Here is a 22,483-nt window from a genome sequence, read left to right on the forward strand (position 1 = left end):
TAAAGGGTTTTTCCCCCCATTACACCATGAAGATGAACATGTATAACTTGACTTATGTATGAAATTATCATGTTTGACTATTAACTGTAAAAGTAGAGCTTATATAGATAATTACAAAATACTAATTGAATTTTGGCTATAGAGGGAGCTTCTGGAGAATTTTCCATCTCTTATTTATTTTTGTCAGTTTAATAGAAGCCAGGAAAAACTTGAACAGAAGAAACAATTAACATAAAGAAAATTATGTTTTCCTGAACTTAGTGTCCTTACCTGTGTCAAACACATCACAATTCTTCTGTCATTCAACAAGTATTCAATTAAATGAGTAGGGTAGAAAATTCCCAAATCTTGGTGAACATAAGTATTACTACATGGGATATTACCTCATAAGCCTTATTTTCTGAGCTCTATCAGCACTTTCTGCTTTTTTTGATTATTTTTGCCATCTTCATTAACTCAAGAAAAGTGAAAGTTTACTTGTATTGAAAGAAATTCATTTGATATTTTTCTAAACATATCATAATTTCTTTAAAATGTTGGAGATGATGATTGGACTTTGTATTACTACTCAGTGTTCTATGAAGAAAGACCTGAAGATGTTCATATTCCACGGTATTTTAGAATACCTTTTTCAATATCACGTCCCCCACCAGCTGCTTTCTTTGTGGTTGAGACAAATGACTCAACAGCCTTACATTTTAAGTTTCTACCCTTTGAGTCTTAGATCGATGAGATTTGCAGCAGCATGAACTGACTGCTGGAAGTATTCTTCTCCTTTCTTATAAAGTCTTCCACCTCATTCTCTTCTTTGCTTTTAAGTAGAAATACTCTTAGATTCTGAAAAATATTCGATTTATCATAGAAAAGAACCCTGATTCAGATATGGTGATTGCAGAAGAAACAAACTTTAGAATGTTTTAAGTTAATGATCAGTCTCAGATGAATCCAGAAGACATCTTCATCAAGTATGTTCATCTTTACACTCCTGGATACTTTAAGGTCTTTAATTATTATTGTTTCCTGAACAACTTCTTTGTATTTAAAAAAATTTTTTTTAATCTGTTTTAAATTAGTTTTTAAAAATTTTTGAGTTCTAGTTCTCTCTCCCCCTTCTCTCCTACCTCCTTGGGAAGGCAAACAATTTGATATCAATTATACATGTGAAGTCATGCAAAACATATTTCCATATTAGCCAAGCTGAACAACTTCTTAAAAATTTTTTTTTCAAAGAATGTTACTACTCCATTCCATAGAGCTGTACTTCAGATTGTGCCATTATTTTATTCTTTTTTTTTCCTTCTTAGAGACAGTACATGACAAGCTTTTACATATTTCATAAACTTAGTTGGTGGTTCTTTACATCTTTTGGGAAGTATCCAATTAACTTTTCCCCCAGTTTTTGAGGGTAAGAGAATTTAGGGGTGAAAAATCCAAAATATTTTCCACCAATACATGAAAAAAATTTTTTTAGGTAGCCATTTTTCTATTGCTGAGTCAACCAATGTAATCCATATTTCTCTCTGCCCCTTTTAAGGGAATTTCCTAGACAGTCATAAAAATAGTAGAACTAAAAAGTTATATTTAGAGATCATTGAATGCAGTGTGAGGGTGGTGTGGTGTGGAAATGGTGAAGTGACTTGTCTGAGGTAACACATTTAGTTAGTGTGTCAGGACTTCTAACTCGAGGTTTCATGTTTATATTTCTTCCTTTACCCTACTGCTTCACATAGAAAAACCTGGAACCTTTCTCAAAAGATAATACAGCATGCTGTGAATTTCTAAAAATTAAAAAAAAGATCCTAATTTAAGATTAGCATTCCCTTTCAGATTTTCCTCCTTTTAATTTTACCTCTAAACTATGTACTGTCATGGCTGCTGGTGTTAATTGAACCCAGTGTAGTTCATGCAAACTATAATGGTTCCCATTGCTCTTTTCATCCACATATATAGACAGCTTCTTATCAAGTATTATTGAGATTGGGAAGGGTGTGTTGTGTGTGTGTGTGTGTGTGTGTCTCTCTCTCTCTCTCTCTCTCTCTCTCTCTCTCTCTCTCACACTAGAGGACTCCTGGCAGCCCCATGAGTTTTTTTTCTCCCTTGCCTTTTCTCTTTACATCATAGTCATTTATTAATTTTATTTTTAAAATTTATTAAACCCCACCCCCTGAATCCCCCCAATTGAACCATCCCTTCTGACAAAGAAAATAATTAAGCAAAAGCATCTGCTACAGTGCCCAAATCTGACAACATATATAGTCTGCCCTTCTTGTAGTCCCTTGTCACAGCATGGAGAAGGCCTGTTTCATTATTAGATTACCAGTTCTCAGGGACCTTCGTTTGTTTTTAGGTAATTAGTTTTGACTTCCTTTTCATTGATATGGTTGTAATCATAGTACATATTGTTGTTTTAGTTTCTGTTTATTGTTACTCTGCATCAGTTCATAAACTCGTCCCTATGTTTTTCTGAACTTTTATAAAGTTTCTTAATTCATGAATTAATTCTTAATTCATGTCTCTTATAACATCCATGTTTCAGTTCATTACTGTACTACAGTTTGTTAAGCCATCCTACACACAGTGGGCATCTTGTTGTTTCCAGTTGCCATTAAGAGTATTTTGATATCTCTTGGACTTATGTTTCTGACTGACTTCCTTGGGGTATAGAGGGATCATAGAAGGTGAGGATAGTTTAGTCTCTTTCCTTGCATAATTCTACATTGAAATACAGAACAGTTGAATCCCTTTCTCAGCCTCAGCAGCCATGTATTTATATGCCTCCTTAACACAGCCCCTCTGACGTTCTCATTGATTTTTTTTTTTGTCATCTGGGCGACTTTGCATGGTGTGAGATGAAACCTCAGAATTGTTTAAATTTTAATTTCTCTCACTATAAATGGTTTGGAACATTTGTAGTTTTTGTGCCACTTAGAGTTTTCAATTCTTCTTTTACTGATTACCTCTTTGTAATTGACATCTAGGATCTTCTAAAACAATGCTTGTAAAACTTTGGCTATTTGAATCTCTGAAGAAATGAGAAAGTTTGTTATGTTTTTCATTGATAATCTTTTGTTTTTGTATCACATTAATTTCAGGTTATCTCTCTGGCCTTTCTAGCCTCCCTAGCAAGCCATCCCTTCTTTGCAAGATCAAAAAAAAAGTGGGGAAAAAATTGCAACTCAGTGAAACTTTCATCAGTTTGGCAGTGTCTGACATTATATTTGCATTCCACATCTATTGTCCCTTGTGAGGGTTAACTTTTTTGGATATAGATCTTATAAAATGTATCATTTATTTCACTGCCTTCTTAAACAGAGTATAACTAACCATAGATTAACCATTTTTTTTTTTACTCTGTGTCATTAGTATGATTATCTTTTGGTAGAAATGAATACATTGAAGATAATGGTGGCCTCACTCTTTTTTGTGCAGTGAGTTTTGTGTTAAATGACCAGAATGAGATGGTTTTTTTATTTCTTGTGTCTGCTTTTTCTAGTTTTCTTGTTGCTCCCTGCTTCTTCCCTTTGTTAGTTTGTCACCCTCTAGCAGCTCCTCTCACCGTTTCTTACTGCTATATCTAATTTGCTATGGGCTTAGAAAGTAAATTACCAAACTTGATAGAATTTTTCATAAAAATAAAAATAAACAGGCTTTGAGTGAAAACTTGAGATCTTCTGTTATATGATCTTGATAATGTACATGACTTTATTATATCTCTTTTGGCCACTTAAAGACATCTGCTTTTCTGGTTCTCATCTATGTTCTAGAAAGGAGAGGTTTCTTAAATGTCAGAGTTGTGGATAATTGAGGAGTTACTGTAGTACAGTATTACAAGTTCAAGTTTTATTATTGTTTAGTCTTGGCACATCTGTTTGTGAATGTGAAAGAGACTAGCCAAGGTCTAACACTGCTTGGTAATGTATTTTGAAGTGGGTTTATTCTGGAAACAGATTAATTGAAAAGAATTTCCATTTTGACCAGACTACATATAAGTGCACTGGACTGACTTTGGCTTGACTTTTGTTCTTGTTTTGGAATTCCAGGGCAGCGGCTATAAAAGACAGCCAGTCTCTGGAGTTAGGAGGAGTTCTCCTTGACTTTTTGTTGTGTTTCCAATACTGGTTGTCCTTGGTCCAGGAGGTAATACCAAAGGGTCAGAGTCCTTTTGGTTCATCCTGAGCCTAGTCTGGCTGCTGATCATGAAACAAATAAAGGATGTTTTCTTTCTCCAAAGTGCCTTTCCTACCTCCCTGCTCCCTTCTCCATTTTCTTTTTTCGTTTTCTCCCTTTCACAAACTGAACTTTTCCAGAAGAGATATTAGATTCATGCTGCTATTTTTGGGCCTTCTGACCTCTACTTGGTTCTATGTTATTTTTTTCCCTAATTTTTCTCATAAATTGTATGCTTTAACACTGGCTAAGAAGTCTAACCAAATTTGAAGTTAATCCAGGCATGAAATGAAGTAATCAGTTCAGAATCGTTTGTTTTGAGGTTTGGGTTTTTTTTTTTTTTTTGCCTTTTGTGTTTGTTTTTTAAGTGCTGATCACTTAAAAGTAAGGGAAAAACATCGAAAAAATACTCAGGCCCACCTGGACAGCTGTATGTAGAATGGAATTGCCTTTAGGGGGAAGATTGAAGGAACATACACACAGCATCTGCAGCCACATTCTTTGCTTTTGGTAAAATGCTAATCCCAATTTAACATTATGACAGCAGCTCATTAAAAGCCGTTCGGAAATGTGCAGATCTAGGCAGCAGAAAAGAAGGGGCTTTGCACGCACACAGTTGAGAATAATGGTAAACCACGTGGGTCTCATTTTGTTTTAAATCAAGTAAATTACACAAAGGGAATTTACAGGCATGGACTTGCTGTGGTATGTAGCCTTCAAGGTTCACAGTCACATAGATAGCTTCTAGTTAAGAAGTACAAAACAAAATTCAGGAGGTATTTTGTTGGCATTTTTATTACGAAAACATCAAGTTTTATGAGAGCCTTTCTGGCATTTACTTTACATATGTCATAAATCCAACTCTTTATCAGGTATTTGGGGTTTATGCTTCTGCTAGTTGTAATATCTTGCTGAATAACTTGTTTTGAAACTCTTATTTGTATTCTTCTAATTAAAAGTCAAGATTGTCTTTTCATTTGTCTGTCATTTATAGCCTGTCTAAACTTGAGGGTTGGTTTGTCTTAGTTTTAACAAAGCTTTTCCACTAAATAAAATGGTTATATTTTGCTCATTTCCTTTTTTTCCTGTAATATAAGAAATACTTAAAAATAAACAAACCCATCCCATAGGAATTTCTTTCAGTAGCCAACAGATACAGAATTATTTTCTTGACTCCTTCGGTAATGTGTAGTAATCTTCCATCTGGAGATTAACTTTGTTTTATCAATTCTGCATTTGGATATTTTAGCCAGTTTAAACCATAGCTGCTCAAACGTCGTATAGTCTTAGAATTTTAAGAGTTTAGAAGGGGCCAGTCATTTAGGCCAGGATCCTCATTTTATTCATGAGATCAGGAAGCTAGGTAGAATGAGAACCAGAACCGAGTCCTCCGGCCTCCTGATTTAATGCTCAGCTCCATTATCCTGCCAAATAAAGCACACAACATGGTGCAGTCCAGGGGGAAATGAGACCTTTTAAGAAGACGTGATGTCATTTTCCCTTCACCTCCCTGCTTTTTTAAGTTCCTTTACCATCTCTCTGCTCACAGTCTCTCTCAAGATCTGTTGTATTTATTCTTTAAATGGCAGAGAAACAGTGGAATGGTTCACCAGAAGTAAGTCTGAAAAGGAAACTGAAGAGTCCTGGTAGAATGAGGAAGTAGCTGCTGGGAGGGGAGGGGTAAGAGGGAGATTTAAACAAAGTTAACCATTTGATACAATCCAGTGACTGTTAATACTTGGGGGTGGGATGGGGGGGTGGGGAGAAACTGTTCTACTTTCATAAGTTTTTCAGATCCTTAAAATTAATTGATGGGTAAGGGGTCAGCTCTCCATCCACTCCCAGCCAGCTGCCAGCCACAGGGCAGGCATTTGAGGGAGAGACAGGAGACTACACTGTGTGCCAGGCAGATCAGCATACCACCGCCACCCTGACTGCCATCTTCCCTCAGACCAGGACCCTGAAACTAGCGTTTGAAATAACAAAGCTTTCCACCCTCTCTCCTGGTCATCGTCCTGGAAGGCAGCCTCTATGGAGCTGTAACCTGGTGATTACTCCTGTGGCTGGCACAGCCACTGTGACCCAGAAAGGAGAGTTCTGGCCACGGAAATCCTCGACAGTGTCAGGTGCTTCAGCCTCAGGAACTGATAGGATTTATCCATGGGAATGACATTAGAAGAGCCATTAGCATCTGCCTTGCTTCTACATTCTAAGGCCCATGGTCCCCTTTCATCTCACTTGCTGCTGAAACCTATGTGACCTGTCTCCCCATTAGCATATGGATACCTTGAGGGCAGGTGCTGTCTGTCTTTACATTTTGTATCCAAAAATACAAACACTGTAGCACAGTGTTTTGTACATAATCGGTGCTTAATAAATGCTGTTTTCTATTCATTCATTTAGAATTATATATGGTTCCATATTTTCCACCTAATAGTTATATTTTAACTTACATACTTAGAGTTAATGCTTTTACCCTTTTTTGTTTTTTTAACTATAGTGTATTCCCTTTTTCTTAATATAAAATGATTGAACTTTGAAGGAAGTTTATAGGATTCCAATTCATCCACACAATCATTTAAACAGTCTAGAAAATTAGACTTAGGTCCTGGAATTTGACATTTTCCAGAAACCATGCAAGAGAACATCTAAGTATATGTTATCTTTGTCTTCTCTCCACCTGACCCTCTACCCTACTCCTGTTTGATTTCTGTCTGGCTCAGGGGCTACAGATTCCCACCAGATTTCAGCCTATTTATTCTGAATCTATAGATGCAGTCAGGAGTCATGGGTAGTTCTTTAGCTGACCTAAAAGCCTGAGCCTACTCCATAGTGAACCTGTGGTGACCCTTGAGGATGCCAGTTTGGTTTTCAGCTCCTTGGCTCTCTTGGATTTTTATCACTGGAGCCGAACTGGTATGGTTCCACGTGTTTTTTCTGCCTTTATCTAAAGGCAGAAACTTGGGGTTATCATCCAAGTGAAACAGATAATGTCCACATTGGATTTTACTGACTTGGCTTCCTCTTTCCCCCCACCCACACATCCTCCTAGATACCAATTTATCTTCCTGCTTTGAAGGACAGGGCATATTTGGGGCTTATGAATTCATCATTTATGAATCATTTGTGCTTTGTTGATAGACTGATAGCAGTAACAGTTCATTGGTCTTAGGTTGAGCCATGAGAAACTTTGTAGGTGGGAAGTTCAGAGATGGTGTTTAAATGCTTTCACTTCTTGCCTGGCTAAGTTAGTTTCCATTCTCTCCTATCACTTCAATTGTAATCATCCCCACCTTTGTCTTTATATTTAAAAACTAGCTCACATTGTCCTTCCCTGGCTAATAACTTGTTTTTTATTTAGTTTCCAGGCAGAGCGTCCAGCACTAAATGTCGTCATTTTCCCCCTGCTCCACGAGGGCTTGACTGATGTCATCAGAGATGTCCCCATGATGCACCTGGATGAAATTACCTTGTTCAAAAGCAGAGTGGCTGAAGAACCACCAAACCTGTGGTGGTGATGGCTCCATCAGGAAATGGGATGGTCTGCGTCAACAGGTGAAATCATTTTCCTTTAGCCTGAACTTTACCCTCCTCATCCTTCACCAACTTCTTCAGCTTACAGCTGCCTTATTGGATGCTATCACTTCAGTCTAATTCCACCACAAAGCCAGATGAGACTGGACATTTCCATGGGCACGTGAATGTTGTCATTGGGTTATTCTGCTGCTGCTTGTGCTCTCCAGCACTCTGCTGAGAAGCCCCATCGGAGTGGTTTGGCTGTTTCCTTGTGGTCGCTATCAGTACTTTGGTTTGTAATGTAAAAGGGAAGAAAATATTCCCTCTTCATCCCACTACATTCCACTCAATATGTTTCACTAGGGCTTTTTTGTGTGTGCTTAGCAGTACCTTTTGTAACCTTTTCTCTTTTAGACACTTTCTTTGTGACTACTTGTTGCTTTGGTGAGATTCATATTGAGAGTTAAATGTTAACAGGATTACAAGAGGAGAGTGAAGTGGGCGGCCTTAAAAGGGGAGGACGAATTTAGTTAAAATAGATGTGGTGCTTGGTACCCAGGTGTGAGGTACCATGTGTGTACTTGCACATGAAAAAATATATCAGGATAACATCTCTATGAGTGATGTAATCTATTGACTCGTTTCAAAGACCAGTGACTGTAACCTTTCTTTCAGCAAACTTTTCTGTGGACACTGCCATAGTCTCCACATTTAGCCATTTGCACTGTTAGCCCTTGACCCTCCCTACTTTTGAACCTTCTGAAGACTACGTGTATTGAGTAGCTTTATTCCTTTACTTGGTGTCATGGAGCTAGGAAAGACTGTCTCCAGAGACCCCAGGAGCAAATTCAGCCACCTCACAGGATGGGCTTCCTCGTATCCCACTTATCTCCACCTGTGACTTTATTGAAATGTTGGATGAAGCTCAGTTTTTGCCAGGAGTATGTGAGCCTCTGAACCTGAGATAATGAACGGAGGTGTTCTCTATCTTTCCAGCAGCTTGGGGACTGGGTACCATCCAGGGAAGAGGAGTTTTAAGTCTTTAGGCTGCCTTGAGACAAGGTGGAAAGGGGGTGGGGCATACTCTTTTTCCATAGCAGCTTGGTCGAAAAAGTAGCAGTGGCATCCCTCAAGTGGTCTGGGGAGAGTCCCTGCAAGAGTCAGGTATTTAAAGAGGAGATTCAGCAGATGAAGGAAAGCTTCCTGGAGGAAAAATAAGGTCTCAATCCATGACGTAGATGCTGCTACTTTGTCTTTGGCAGGGCAGCATCAAATTAGGGGTGCTCTGGCTGCCCTGGGGTAGCCCTTCCTTTGTTGCTGCTTCCACTGGAGGGTACTCTATAGTAGAAATCTCAGCATATGTATAGAAGGGCCGAACCTGGACTGGAATTCCAGAAGACCAGCGTTGATTTCAAATTGGTCTCAGAAAAGGAACATGATAGTTCTTCAGTCAAGATTTGGTTGTTGTAGACCTCTGGACCGAGAAGAAGCATCTCCTCTGCCTAGATGTTCAGGGGTGATGCATTTATGTGTGGGATCTGATACTTTACAGCAGAGCAGGGAAAGCAATAGCAGAATACCTGGACCTACTATCTGGATAGCAGATTTCAAGGCCAAGAAGACACTGGAATGTGGGGAGAGGTTTGGGGGTGATGGTACTAGCACTGATGGCGGCAGCTTGATTTCGCAGTGTCTGGTCTCTGTATGTGTCTAGGTTCTCTTATCCTTGTAGCTTCTAACACCAGGCAGGGTGTTTTCACCCGTTTTTGCTCCCACCTCCTTTTCAGGGGCCATCAAATGATACTTTCTAGGCATTCCCTCCAAGGAGAATTGGCTAACTTGTGTCTTCAGGGACTTAAGTGAATCATTCCCTTAGAGGATTTCTTTTGCCTGTTTCTCTTGGTGTCCCAACCTTTCCTCCTTGTTCAGCCTGGTTTTGTAGCAACACTAAGTCGAACACATGATATGTCACCATTTTTACTTCAATGCTAGCTCATAATCAAAATGAGCTTGTTTCTCTTCTCTGTAATGCCTGGACTTCACCTTGTAATAGCTGGCTGACAGTCACTACTGGATGCCTGATACTTCACAAGCTTTACCTTCAACTTTTGATTGAAGTTTGCTTTTCTTTTAACCATTCCTTTGCCAGTGCCCTTCATCATCTTGTTTAAAGTCTTATTTTCTTGCTCAAGACACTTTATTACTTATCCAGCTCCTGATCCCCTTTTTCCATTTCCTCTCTTAGCTGTATCTTCCTTTCATTTATCTGCCAATATCTCTGGTGACCCACCCTCAAAAAGCCTGCCAGACAAACCAACCTTTTCCTCTTATTACTCACATTGTAGAGACTACAGTGTTTATCCAATAAGCTTTCTAATTCTCCTGTGCTCCTTCCTGGTACACATCCTCTTCCTCCCAAGGATTGAGATCTAATCCATATATTAACTATTTCAAGGCAAGTTAGGATTCTTCATTTTCCCCATCTGAAACGTTGATCCCTACCATATGAGCATTATTGGCCCAATTAAGTATTTTATGAAGCATTTTGTATAAGAGGACTTTTAACAGCTCTCCCAGGCTCTTCTTGAAGTCAGATTCCAGAAAGTGGAGTAGTAAGTTGAATCCCATCTTATTATTAGCTCGCACCATCTACCTAGCTGTAACTTTGGGGACACAGTAACTTGGATCCTCAAAAAGATGAAAGTATTTGGATAACTTTATTCGTTATCTCAGGGAGCCCAAGAACCAACTCATTCTTTGCACAGGTAAAGCTTCTTTGCATCCCACTTCTAGAATGTTCCAGGATGCCTGGGCTATTTCAGTTCCAGCCAACTAATGATGCATAATATAACTTATTACCCCAAGACTTGTCTGTACTAGTGGGCACCATTTTATTTGTTATTGTTTTTCTTAAGTTCTGTGAAGCCGTAAAGGTACCTTTGAATTTGGTCTGGAATAGCATCCAGAATTAAACAACTCTAGCAGCAGTATATGTCCTGATAGGCATAAACACTAACATAGATTAGTGCCATCATGAAAGTTACCTTATTCCCTGTTTCACTGTGGGAGGTCATCTGAAGTCTTCTTGGTAATCTGTAGGCAAACATTTTCAGTGCTTATTCCAGAGCACCAGGAATGAGTTGAGAAGCATCATCTGAAAATGAAACTCTTCTTCACAGCTATTCTTACAGAGACGCCAGAAAACGGCTACGTATTGAGGAGCTAGGTATGAGTGGAAATGGGCATGGGTTGAATGCAAGTGAACAGCACAGTTTTGCTTCCTTACTGAACCTGAGAGATTCTGCTCTGTGTGGTACACGTTGTCTGCCTTTGAAAGGACAAATGAGTGAAAGGCTCTGGTTTGGAAGATTGAACCTTGCATGATGGAAGATGGTGAGCTGCATAGCAGATATGTCCCAGATAGAAAGAATGACCTTTCTCTGTACATCAGGTCAAGCTGAAACATACTGCTGATTGCACTTCAGACCTGAATGCATTGTAGCCCGACATATAGTCAAGATTAATTACCAGTGCATCGTTTTTAGGGGAGGTTGATGAGAATCTGTCAAGCAGGTGTAATAGCATATTAGAGTTCCTCGTCATGGAGTGAGTCTTTATCCTGGGCATAATGTCTCATTTTAAAAGATGCTGTATAGCCTTAATAGCTATAATAGATCACTTGAGGTCTTCATTTTGATCTGTAGGCAAACGTTGCTAATTTCAATGTCTGTTCCAAAGCATCAGTGGCTACTTTACATGAATCATCTGGAAAAAAAAAATTGCCCTCACCGTCACTGTCTAGAGTTGCTCAAGGTTGGCCACATATTTGAAATGCTATAATAAAGCTAGGTATGAGAAAAAGATAAACACAGGCTGGAATCTGGTGAACAGTCTGCCAAGTCCAATCTTCTACCTACAATGGGCACCTGGAGGTAGCTTCAAATGTATAGAGAGACTGTTCATTCCAGCAGCCCTCACTTGTTGTACCCCTGACCCTAATAGGTATACCATATCCAGGTCACTTCGAGCAAATATAATGTTCATACAACGTGCCATGATGCAGCAAGGGACAGGTAAAGAGGAACATACATTTGGACAGCTCCACATAAGCCGGCACCCAACACTTTTTTATAGTTTTATAGTTTGGGCCCCGCAAGGGGTGTTTGAAGATCCTTCCTGCAGTGATGGCAGTTTCACATGTTATCTGATATGGCACCTGGGCCAAATATCTCTGAAATGGCTGTTTTGCTGAAGATTTGCTCAAGAAGATGGGATTCTTCACCGTACAGAATGAGCTTACTAGACCAGTTAAGGAAATGCTCTCCTATTCTGCACACACATTGGCCTTAAAAAATTCATAGTACTCTTATTTGCTACCACACCCTTTATGAGATCCATTGCTATATTGAGAGACATCTCTGCTGATGCTAATTACAAAGACTCTTATATGCCTTGTTATACAACATCTCACTGCTATGTCACACCAAAGGATGTCCAGAAACCAGGATTGATATTCCCTTTCATAACAAAGGGGTGGAGTGAACCCTGAATCCTTGATATCTGTCATGTATTTTGTGGACAATAGGACTAAATTCGGCGTAGTAAAAGAGGGTGTGTGTGATATAATCAGTCATTCTTGGCTTGGATAAGACAATGTCAGTAGGACAACCCATAAAGTACTGAAAATGACAACCCAATGAGGTCTCTTTAGATTTGACAGTGAGACTCTTTCTAATTTTGAGGGGGTATCCGGGAGACGGCTTATTCTCTCTTGCTCGTTTTAAAATATGCATTGTAAGCGAAGTTTTTAGAAGCTGGGGGCGCTCATGCTGACCTAAGGTTTTTGAATTTTCAGTAGCAGAAGCAGCAAGCTAGGGTGTCCACACATGTGGTTTACTGTTGATTGAAGCATGGATGTGATTAAAATAGATGTTAAAAATTGGAATTTGGCTGAAGTTATGATCTGGTTCTTGTCCCATCATATTATTAATAAATGGCAACTGTGAACTGTAACCAAATACTTTGCTGGAGGTGGATAGTGTAGTTGGCTAGATAACCACAGTGTGAATAGGAATCTTAGACCACATACTCATCATTTTGAGGAACCCTGAGAATTCAGAATATCTTCTTTCTTGATGACGTTTGTTGTTTGCATCCCACCCCTTATTATAGGCAGCTTTGCCTTTATTCCTCCTTTCCCAGTTGGGGAAAAATTGAGGGTTGGGACAAGGATTTAGTTGGGTAAATCAAAGTGTAATCCACTCTTTCAGTATAAATAAGTCCTTGTCCATAGACCATAACTTGTCTTTTCTAGGCCAGTTCTCTCTCTTCTTTTAGTCCTTAACCTTGTCCTTGATCATAAGTAGAGTTCCTAGGTTTCTTAAATTTATTCCATTGGGACAAAGAGTACTGTGTTTTTGTGTTCTTTGGTGGAGATTTTAAGGTAGTGTTTGCTCCAGAAATGAAGAGGCTAGTGACAACCATTAAAGATTTTTCCCGTGTCCACTCTGAGAGGGTTTGTTTACAAGCTGAAAGACACGCTGATGTACTAATGGATAATGGACTCTTACACATAAACTGAGCCATGATTCTTTCTTTGTAGAGTTTGAATTTGTCAATCATGTCTGTGAGTCTTATTATCCAACCTACTGTAAAAATTAGCGCTAATTCCTGGGAGATCAAGAATTGACAAATCCATAGGCAATGTTTAATATGTAGAATAGAGCACATGTAACACAGGGATGCAAAGAGTCTATAACAGTAAACTCGTGTTGCACCATCAGCCAGGTCACATGGGATGTAGGTATTGGAAGAATCACCTAGGTCTGAAAGGTGAAGTAGAGAATCAGTCATCAGCTCTGCCCAGATGAAGAAGAATCATGGCAGCCACTCCGATTGCACCTGCCAGTGGGTTCAACAGTGAAACTCAACTAGGTGTGGTTGGTGACTACATTTATAGCTCAGGGGTTTGTTCTTAGGGCTTTTCAGGCCCTTTGGAGTGCTGACTGGTATATGATGGGATCTGTTATTCTCCAAAAGAAGATTGATGGGTTAGTAACGGTGCTAGATAATCTCCCAAGGTGAGTCCCATTTAGGCCCATACAGATGATCAGGTCAGGGTCAGCCATGACTGACTTCCTTTGGTATTTCAATAAATAGTTCAGTGGAGTAATGGAAGGCGCCTGCAGAAATCAAGAGTCATGGGCAACACAGTCAGCTGCTAATCTAATTTAGCCAATTAGGAAATACTCCATCTGTTACATTTGACCCTCTTAATATATTTGCTGTAGATAGAGCATTAAAAATAGGGATGCCATTGAAACACAACGCCTTAGCTGGCCTACAGGCAGTTGGAATTCTAGGATCCTCCCTGGTATTGGTTGATTGTAATTTGTGGCATGCTTTGAAATGGTATGAGAGGATAACTCTTGTTAACTGTAGCTGCCTCCTCAATCCAGACATGACTCATAGCTGCCCCCTTCTTCAGAACTCATCTTTTTGGCTGGAGGTAGGTGAGAGTTGTGAATTATGTTCTTCATCTCAAATTACTAGAAGGTAATGAACTGACCATAGAAAACTACAATGTTGCCAAGGACAGTTTGCAATGCCTTTAGTGGGTAGATGATACCAGATCATTGTGTCTACCCTATCAAAATGCTTTCTTCCCACCAATCAGAACATGAAGTGGAAAGGAATTGCCTAATAATGAAAAGACTAAAATCCATAGAGAAAAGACACTGTTGCCTTTCACTGTGAGGCACTCATACCTCATTCTGAGCCTGCACCATGAGGACCAATTGTAAGACTGATTTAAAAACAATAACAACAAAAAACTCCAAACATGTTTTCCAGTCATGATGTCCTATGGGGAATAGCAGGCAATGCATTTTCTCTTGTTCCTTTGATTCTCCAATTCTCTTTCCTTGTCAGAATTCTCCATATTAAAGTTTTCTGTATATGCTCCTCCAAATGGGCATCTCAACTCTAAAGAGCCATTACACACGTGACCAGATCCTCAGTTCCTTCTCCAGCAGCTTTGACCTTGCTAATGTTCTCTTGGAAATGATGTAAGAGGTGCTCCCCACATGTCACCTCCAAAGTCATGGGCCTCAGATTTCATGTCCAGTGTGAAGGGAAATCCCTGTCCCTTAATTCTCACATATCCCAGTTTTCTAAAATTCAAAATGAACTTGCAAACCCAAAATAGCTATCAATTAGCTCTTAAAGAATATGAAAGGAAATCCTAGAACTGAAAAGATTATTGCAGCCTACAATCTGACTTCAGTTTCCATAAAAATATAACATTTCCTAAGAAATACCAGTGTTCACAAAACTCACTGGATATCCAAACCCACTCCGATCACAGATGCTGCACATTTTTCAGTGAGTCATTTTTCAGTTACTGTTATGCAAATCCTCAATTACTTCTTGTTTTATTACTACTCTTCTAACTTGCTAGTTATAGCTGATGTCTATAACAAACTTGATTTCTTAAATAGAGCTTTTTAACTTATGAGGCTCCAAGTTTTAATTTGTGCAGTTGAAACAAATATTTTAATTCAATTATGTATCAAATATTTTTATTGTCACATGTCAGTTAAATAAGGTGAAGGGTCACTCCCGATTATTCTGAGTAACTCTATACAGAGCTGTGGAAATAGACCAGATCCTTCTAAACCCTGTGTTGATTTAACCCACAGGATAATGGCTGCCTTTCACATGAAGCAGCCTTGTCTTCTCACCCAAACAGTATGAATTTACACATAAGAACTTACACTGGATAATTTTTAGAAATTTCAGAGAGTATTTTGAAAAATATACTGTGTGCATGTATATTTAATTACAATAGAATAACAAAGTATTGAAACCTAGAAAGCATTTTAGGCTCTTACTAGTGGCCTGGTTAACCTTTTCATATTGCCTTATTTATTTTGTGCTTTTGAAATAAACACGGCTGTTCCAAAAGTTAACAACCACCTCTTACTGAACTATAAAGGACTAAATCTGTCAGGTTGTGCAGGGGTGAGGTCTCCCTTCCTTAACAGTCTTGGTGGCTTGTGGACATAATTTCCTTGTTGTCTGCACCACTCACTGGTGAATAGAAATGCTTTTGATTTGAGTCTTTTAGGCATATGACCTCTTCAGTGCCCCTGGATCTGTTACACATCTGTTTGGTGCAGTATTCCCAAAGGGCTTCCTGAGGGAATTCAGAACTTCCAGATGTGTCGTCTCACCTTCATCCAGTCCGTATTCTCATCTCAGTAGTGTCATGGCTTAAAGTGCTCTCTATAGGTTTACTTCTCAGAATGGCATCCAGTTGGGTGGTGTACATTGTTTTTTGAAGGGCCCAGGAGGAGGGAGTGACCTGCCTAACCTTACCTACATCTCCTGCAAGCTTTCAGCTTCTCTTTTTTTTTCTTTCCTTTTTGGATCAAGGCTGTCAGACTTGTTTGTCCTGTCTTTGTCATTCACTATATAATTATACTGTGGCCCAGCCTTATCTGTGCCACGTGTACACATCTTTGTGTGTATGGTCTGATTTATGACCATACAAATCTGAGTACATTTAAACAACCTCTGCAATAGTCCCTTCTTTGATTTTCCAAAGTGATTTGCCTCTTAAATAACACAAGCACTGTTCTATGCTGTTTTTGTCCTGCACTTCACCTTGCTATAAAGAACCAGGATAACTGATCATTTCATGTGACATTAATCATTTCTCCCTCCATTTCTTAAATAGGCAAATATTTTTCAGTAGTTTACTCCTTTCCCCAGGAGGAATGGCCCTGGAGAAACCTTGCTATTCGCATCCTCTTCCTGACTGTGCACCTTGTTTGGAGAAGAGGAAGACATTTTAAAGATGTCACTTTTAAGGGAATTTGTGATTATGTCCTGTTAGTGTGAAGTAGATGCCCCCTATCGTAATAGGACTATTTATGTCCAGCACGGACAAAACTCCGTTTCCAGCTTTCATCTTATGGAGAGAGAAGTATATCAGAATTAGGAGTTTTCTGCCATCATTTTTGCTCCTTAGCTCTTCCCAAAGCCCCTGAACATGGTGCTGCTGGTTTTGTCAGTCATCTCCTTTCCGTCCCTGAAAAAAATCAACTGTACTTCTTTTGCAAAGGTGATACATTAAACTTGCTTTTTTCCTGCAGATGATGCCTCTCTAGTCCTTCCATATCCTTTAAAGAACAGTGGAATAAGGTTGATCGGAGCTCTGGGGAACAAGGTCTAGGCCGTGAAAGGAATGGCGATCTGAATTCCTGGCCTTGATTTTTTTTTTCCCCCCTCCAAATCTAGCAGCAGTCTGATTGAAAGGGAGAACATGGGGGAGGGAGTGTACTGTAGGAATGCTGCAATGCTGACCCCTTCATATCCAAAGTGAGGCTTTTTCCTTTACCATCATAGAGTTAGTTCTGGCCCAGTGGACATGAATCGTGAGGAAAATTGCTGCTCCTGTTTTTTCCCTCCTGGAAGATCCAGCTGCCAAAGAATAGGCAGGTGAAACCTGTTAAACATGCAAGCTTGTCGCCCCCAAGAATTGGTTCTTTCACAGGTTAGTCCCGCTTACACATAGTCCTTTTTGAGTGTTGCAGACTCTTAAAGTGATGATTTTTTTCTTTTCTTTTAATCAGAAGGTTGCTGCTTGTACTAAAACCAGAGGATTATGCCTTCCCTAGGAATTTATTAGAGGGATATGATTGTATCTTTATGACTGGGGCCTAGCTATTCTATTCTCATGAGCAAGCAATTTTAAACAGTAACATAATTTATACTAATAAACAGGACTGGGAAAAGGGCAGCCCCCAGGCAGAGAGAGGGTATCAGTAGTGAATGGAAATGAAAATTGCTGTGAAAAGAGACACCAAAACTGTAGACCTGATATTTTTAGTGTCCCTGCAACAATCCTTTTACTTAGAGTGAGAATTTCCGCTGCTTCTGCACTCGAGACAGGATTCACCAGATGTTAATAATGTGCTTATTTTCTCTAAGTGCTATTTTGGCACCGGTGTTAATTACAATTTATATTCTGCAGCATTTACACTGGGAAAAGAACCCACCCTAATAGTCCCCAATTGGCAGAGCTGGGCTATTAAGCATAGTACCATATGTTCTGAGCTGAGAAAAGCATGGGACTTAGAGCCTGGTCAGCATTAAAGCTCCAAAATGAGTTTTATTGTGTGTGTGTGTGTTTTTCTTTTATTATTATGGGGGTGCTGGGGAGTGGGGTGGAGGTGAAATGGATTGGAGCATACTTCCCCCTACCCCCTTCTTTTAAGATCTATTTGCTACCTCTTACTTCAAAAAGAGGATCTCCTTTTAATTCCTCTACTTGTTACCCAAAGTTTCTGTGTCATTGTGGCATCTCCAGCTTTTCCTTCTGAGCAGCACACTGCTCATCACTGAGCACCTGGGTCCTGGCTGCCTCAGGCTGTGTGACATGGAAGTTTCAGCCAAAGAAAGTTTGTGCATTTAAGGACCCTCAGCTTCCCACTCTATGTGAGAGAAGGGGGAAGGAGGTTTCTAAATTTGATTAATTTTACGTTCAGGCTCGGAGAAGCTTGATTAAATATTCTTCGCATTCCATGGGAACCAGCATGGTGCCATGGAAAGAGTGTTTGATTTGGAGCCAGCGGACTTGAATCCTGGCTCTGCCACTTTCTACCCCTGTGCCCTTAGACAGCTTACTTAAGCCCTCTGGGCCTTATTTCCCTTAAGTGTAAAATGAGGGCATTCGACTACTTTCTACTGTAAAGTAGTTCCTACTTTAAAGGGATTCTAGTGTAAAGTCCCTTCCAGGTCTAAATCTATGATCCTTAATTTTTCTTTTTTTAAAAGCTAAAGCATTTTGATTTGGTGGCATGACTGTCCACGTCCCTTTTTAAAACTAAAATAAGGAGTTGAGAGGCAATAGATGTGTTTTTGGTTCCTCCACATTTAGATGCCCTTAGTCATGCCGGAGCACCCCAGTGGGGAACTAAAGTGCTAAGGGCAGGTCCTGATTCAAGTTCTTTGTTTCATAGCTTTCATTTGGGATCCATCTCAGTAGTGACTTGTAAAGAACCTTGGAAACCTGATCTAAATTGGTGTCTCCTCACTCTTAGCCACAGAATTCAGATCAGCATCTTGTAATCTTAAAGGATGGTGAGGAAAAAGCATTGGCCCCATGCTGTACGGCTCAGGTTCCTTACAAGATAGAAATGTGACCTGTAACAAATTCAGTTCCCCTTTAAAAAAAAAAATCTTGGTCTAGCCTTGCAGTGCTGATTTTTCAAATCGTCAATCTCCTTTAACTGCTTCATGCTGGGACTTGTGTCTTGCTGTTGGCAGTGAGATGCCCTGCAGCTGCCAGTTCACAGGGTAAATGACTGAGAAAAGGTGATCCCTGGGGTGTAAAGGGTAAGAAGCTGCCACAGTGAGTGCCAAGGCAGTTTTCAGAGAGGATGCTTGGGAGCAGAGCTTTGTTCAAAGTGAAAACCTCTGTGTGTGTGTGTGTGCATGCGCACGTGCGCACACACACGCACGAGTGTGAATTTGATATAAGATTGTTGAATTTGCTTTAAAGTGATTTTGTTGTAAACTGAGAGACCAATACCACCCATGACTGAGACTATCCAGAGAAGAGCAAGTTTTAAAATAAATGTGTTTAAGGATGGGTATTGAAGAGAAGCGAACATCTTGGTTCCATGATCTGTCAGCTAAACACTTCTTATTTGATTAGATACACAAGCAGATGATTTCCATAGAAACCAATAAGGATGTGGTCAGAGAAGGAATGATTAATAGGAAAGGGGACACTGCCTGGGGCTTTATTTGAGGGGGGAGGAGGAGAGAGAAAACTGGGGTGGGGGTGGTTTAGCCCTTTTAGAGGTGGGGAAACTCAAAATGGAAAATCCTTATTTCTTCCATTAAGTCATGAAGGTAGCCTTCCTCTCCTTCCTGTCCCCATTCTCACTTGCTGCTTTTAGGATTTGAAAATTGCTGGAAATAATAATAAAAAAAGTTAATGGATGAGGCAAGATGATTAACATTGTTGCTGTTAGCAGCAGGATCCTGGCCATTTCAGCCATAAAACATGAAGCAAGGGAGACATTGACCTTTCTGCTGTTGAAATAAATGGAAAAGTCGATATCCATTGTTTTCAATGGCATCGACCTCTTGACACCCCTATTCCCCCCCACTTTTTTTATTGACAGTAAAAGGGTGGAGATGAGGAGGGTCTTAGGGAGAGACACTTGTACCAGTCATTGATCTCATTGAAGAAAGAGAATTAGAACTGAGACCTGCAGAATATTAGACATGAATGGAAATATGAAAAGTGTACATCTGACAGAGGGAGATCAATTTAGGCTAATTATCATACTTTTTCAGGCTCTTAAAAAAAAGCCACTGGTGTAGAATTTTATGTTGTTATCATGAGGTCAAGGCACCTTATTTTTTTCCCCCTGCAGTCCCACTGCTGCGAATTTCATCAGTGTACCGAGAATCATTGTTAAACTAGGCATTGCTAATTAGCTGTATGACAATTAAGTAATGTAGTGCAATGCCATTAGGACATAAGATCAGTTTTTGAAGTTTGTCCTTTGAAGTGGAAGCTGCAGCCCCACTTAATGCTGAAGGGAGGGGAGGGGGGCTGAGGAATATCTTTTTACCAAAATTCTAATGAGGCACAAAAGCCTCGGTGACTGTGAGAATATTCACCTGTGTAGTCAGTCTCGGGTACCTGCCCCCATGCATACGTGATCATGTCAGGCTTGTAATTCTTGTACAATGATTGTCAATAGTCTTGATTAAGTGGAGTGAAACTGGTCGCTTGATTTATCACTGTCCCTTTGTGTGTGTGACTTAAAAAAAATTGTATCCGTTCATCATAGGGTGATTTAAGAAGAGACTTACGAAGTCAACAGTGTTACAATTTAAGGAGGCTCAAAGAGTCCGGGTTTATCATGTGATAAGGTGCTATATTATTAACAGCAGGAAACAGAACCTGTTTACAAGTGAGTGACAAATTCCTCAATTTTAATGACTCCATCTGTGCACTTGGTTTTACACTTGTATTTTGCAACTGGATCTTTGTGTTCATAGTATCAAACCACATATTGAATGTGCTATTTTCATGTAAATTTGTGGCATGTAAAAGATTTCAAATAAAGTGAAATGGATTTTAAAAAGGTTACCTTGTGTCTTTTGCCCCATTTCTGACAGAGGATTGTTGGTGTTCAAATGAAACCTTGTGGGTATAAATCAATTATCATCCATAGAAGACTTGTTGAAATTCCAACTCCATTGTATATGCCTTCAGGGGCTGAACAAGATCTCATGATCCACTTTTACAAATAGACCATGCCAAACAATGACCTCTTGTATGGAGGCTTTCCTCTATTCACCTGGTTCACAGAATCGCAGAATCTTGGAGTTAGAAGGGAATTTGGTAGCTATAGAGTTTAACCTGTACCTGACGAAGAATTTCTACATCCCCAGAAGGTGCTCATCCAACCCCAATTTGAAAACCTCCCATGAGGGGGCACCATCTCCTGAGACAACCCATTCCACTTTTGGACAGAACCAGTTATTAGGATTTTTTTCTTCTATGGATCCAAAACCTTTCTATATAACTTAGATCCACTGCTCCTAGCTCTGGCATTTGGGACCCAAGTATGTCAAATCTAAGCCTTCTCCCAAGTGACAGTCCTTTATATACTTGTTGATGGCTATCATGTTACCCCTCAGTCTTCTCCATAACCTAAACATCCCCAGTTCTTTCAGTCTTTCTTCCTGGTTTGTGGACTGAATTCATTGTCACCATCCCAGTCACCATCCAGCCCATCAGTTTTTATTTTAGAAAATCACACTCAGAAGTGAACACAGTACTCTGAGTTCAGTCTCCCCAGAGCAGATTATCATGATATTTGATTGCACAAACATCAAGAACCTATCTACAAAGCCCCTGCTGTTGTAGCTACTGAGGGAGCTATGGTAATGAACTTCATAACCCCTGCCCTTAAGGAATTTAAGACCTACATAAATAACTATTATGCAGAGCAGTAGAATGGCATGAGGGAGGTATAGGGAAAGAGGTTTGAGAATTCTGAAGGAGAACAGACCATTTCTGGCCAGGGAGATCTGGGAAGGATTTAGAGGAGTTTTGAGCTGGGCCTTGCAGGATCAGTAGGATTTCAACAAGCAATGATAAAGAAGGAAAAAGGCATTCTAGGACTGAGGAACAACAGAAAGAAAGTTTCTCCAGAAAGTTTTCTTGCTTCCCAGAAGCAGGAAACTATAGAACGTATTTGGGAAATAGTGAGTAGTCAGGTTTGGCTGGATTGTAGAAGAGTATGTCATAACTGATATTTGAATAGTCTTTTTTTTTTTTTGCAGAGGGGTAAGGCAGGGCATTTGGGGTTAAGTGACTTGTCCAAGGTCACACAGCTAGTAAGGATCAAATGTCTGAGGCCACATTTGAACTCGGATCCTCCTGACTCCAGGGCGGGTTCTCTATTCACTGTGCCACCTAGCTGCCCCTATAGTCTTTTAATGTGTGCAGAATGCTCTCTGTAACTCATTTAAGCCTCACAATAATTTTTCAAGGAAAGGTCTATAAGATGTTGTCCTCATCTTATAGAAGAGAAAACAAAGACCCCAAGGGAGGTTAAATGATGAAGGAGCAAACACACAGAATTTGAACCCAGGTCTTGACTCCAAGTGCAGTTATAATAGTAGGGGCAGCAGGGTGGTGAAGTGGATAGAGTACTGATCCTGGAGTCAGGAGGACCTGAGTTCAGATGTGACCTCAGAC

The 22,483-nt window shown here is 39.8% G+C and overlaps 1 protein-coding gene across 1 annotated transcript in view; it reads left to right on the forward strand.

Moving 5' to 3' along the window:
• FBXL18 (F-box and leucine rich repeat protein 18) overlaps positions 1 to 20,863 on the forward strand; it is an 83,556-nt gene extending 62,693 nt beyond the window's left edge. The window contains exon 5 of the mRNA XM_069084747.1: positions 7,529 to 20,863. Within this exon, the coding sequence (XP_068940848.1) occupies positions 7,529 to 7,685 (157 nt within the window). The 3' untranslated portion in view covers positions 7,686 to 20,863. The remainder of the gene's footprint in view (positions 1 to 7,528) is intronic.
• Positions 20,864 to 22,483: the final 1,620 nt, after the last annotated feature.

The sequence above is a fragment of the Petaurus breviceps genome, unplaced genomic scaffold (assembly GCF_028583685.1).
Source record: "Petaurus breviceps papuanus isolate PSGF00001 unplaced genomic scaffold, PetGlider_PUasm1.0 175, whole genome shotgun sequence".
In the NCBI taxonomy this organism is placed as follows: Eukaryota; Metazoa; Chordata; class Mammalia; order Diprotodontia; family Petauridae; genus Petaurus; species Petaurus breviceps.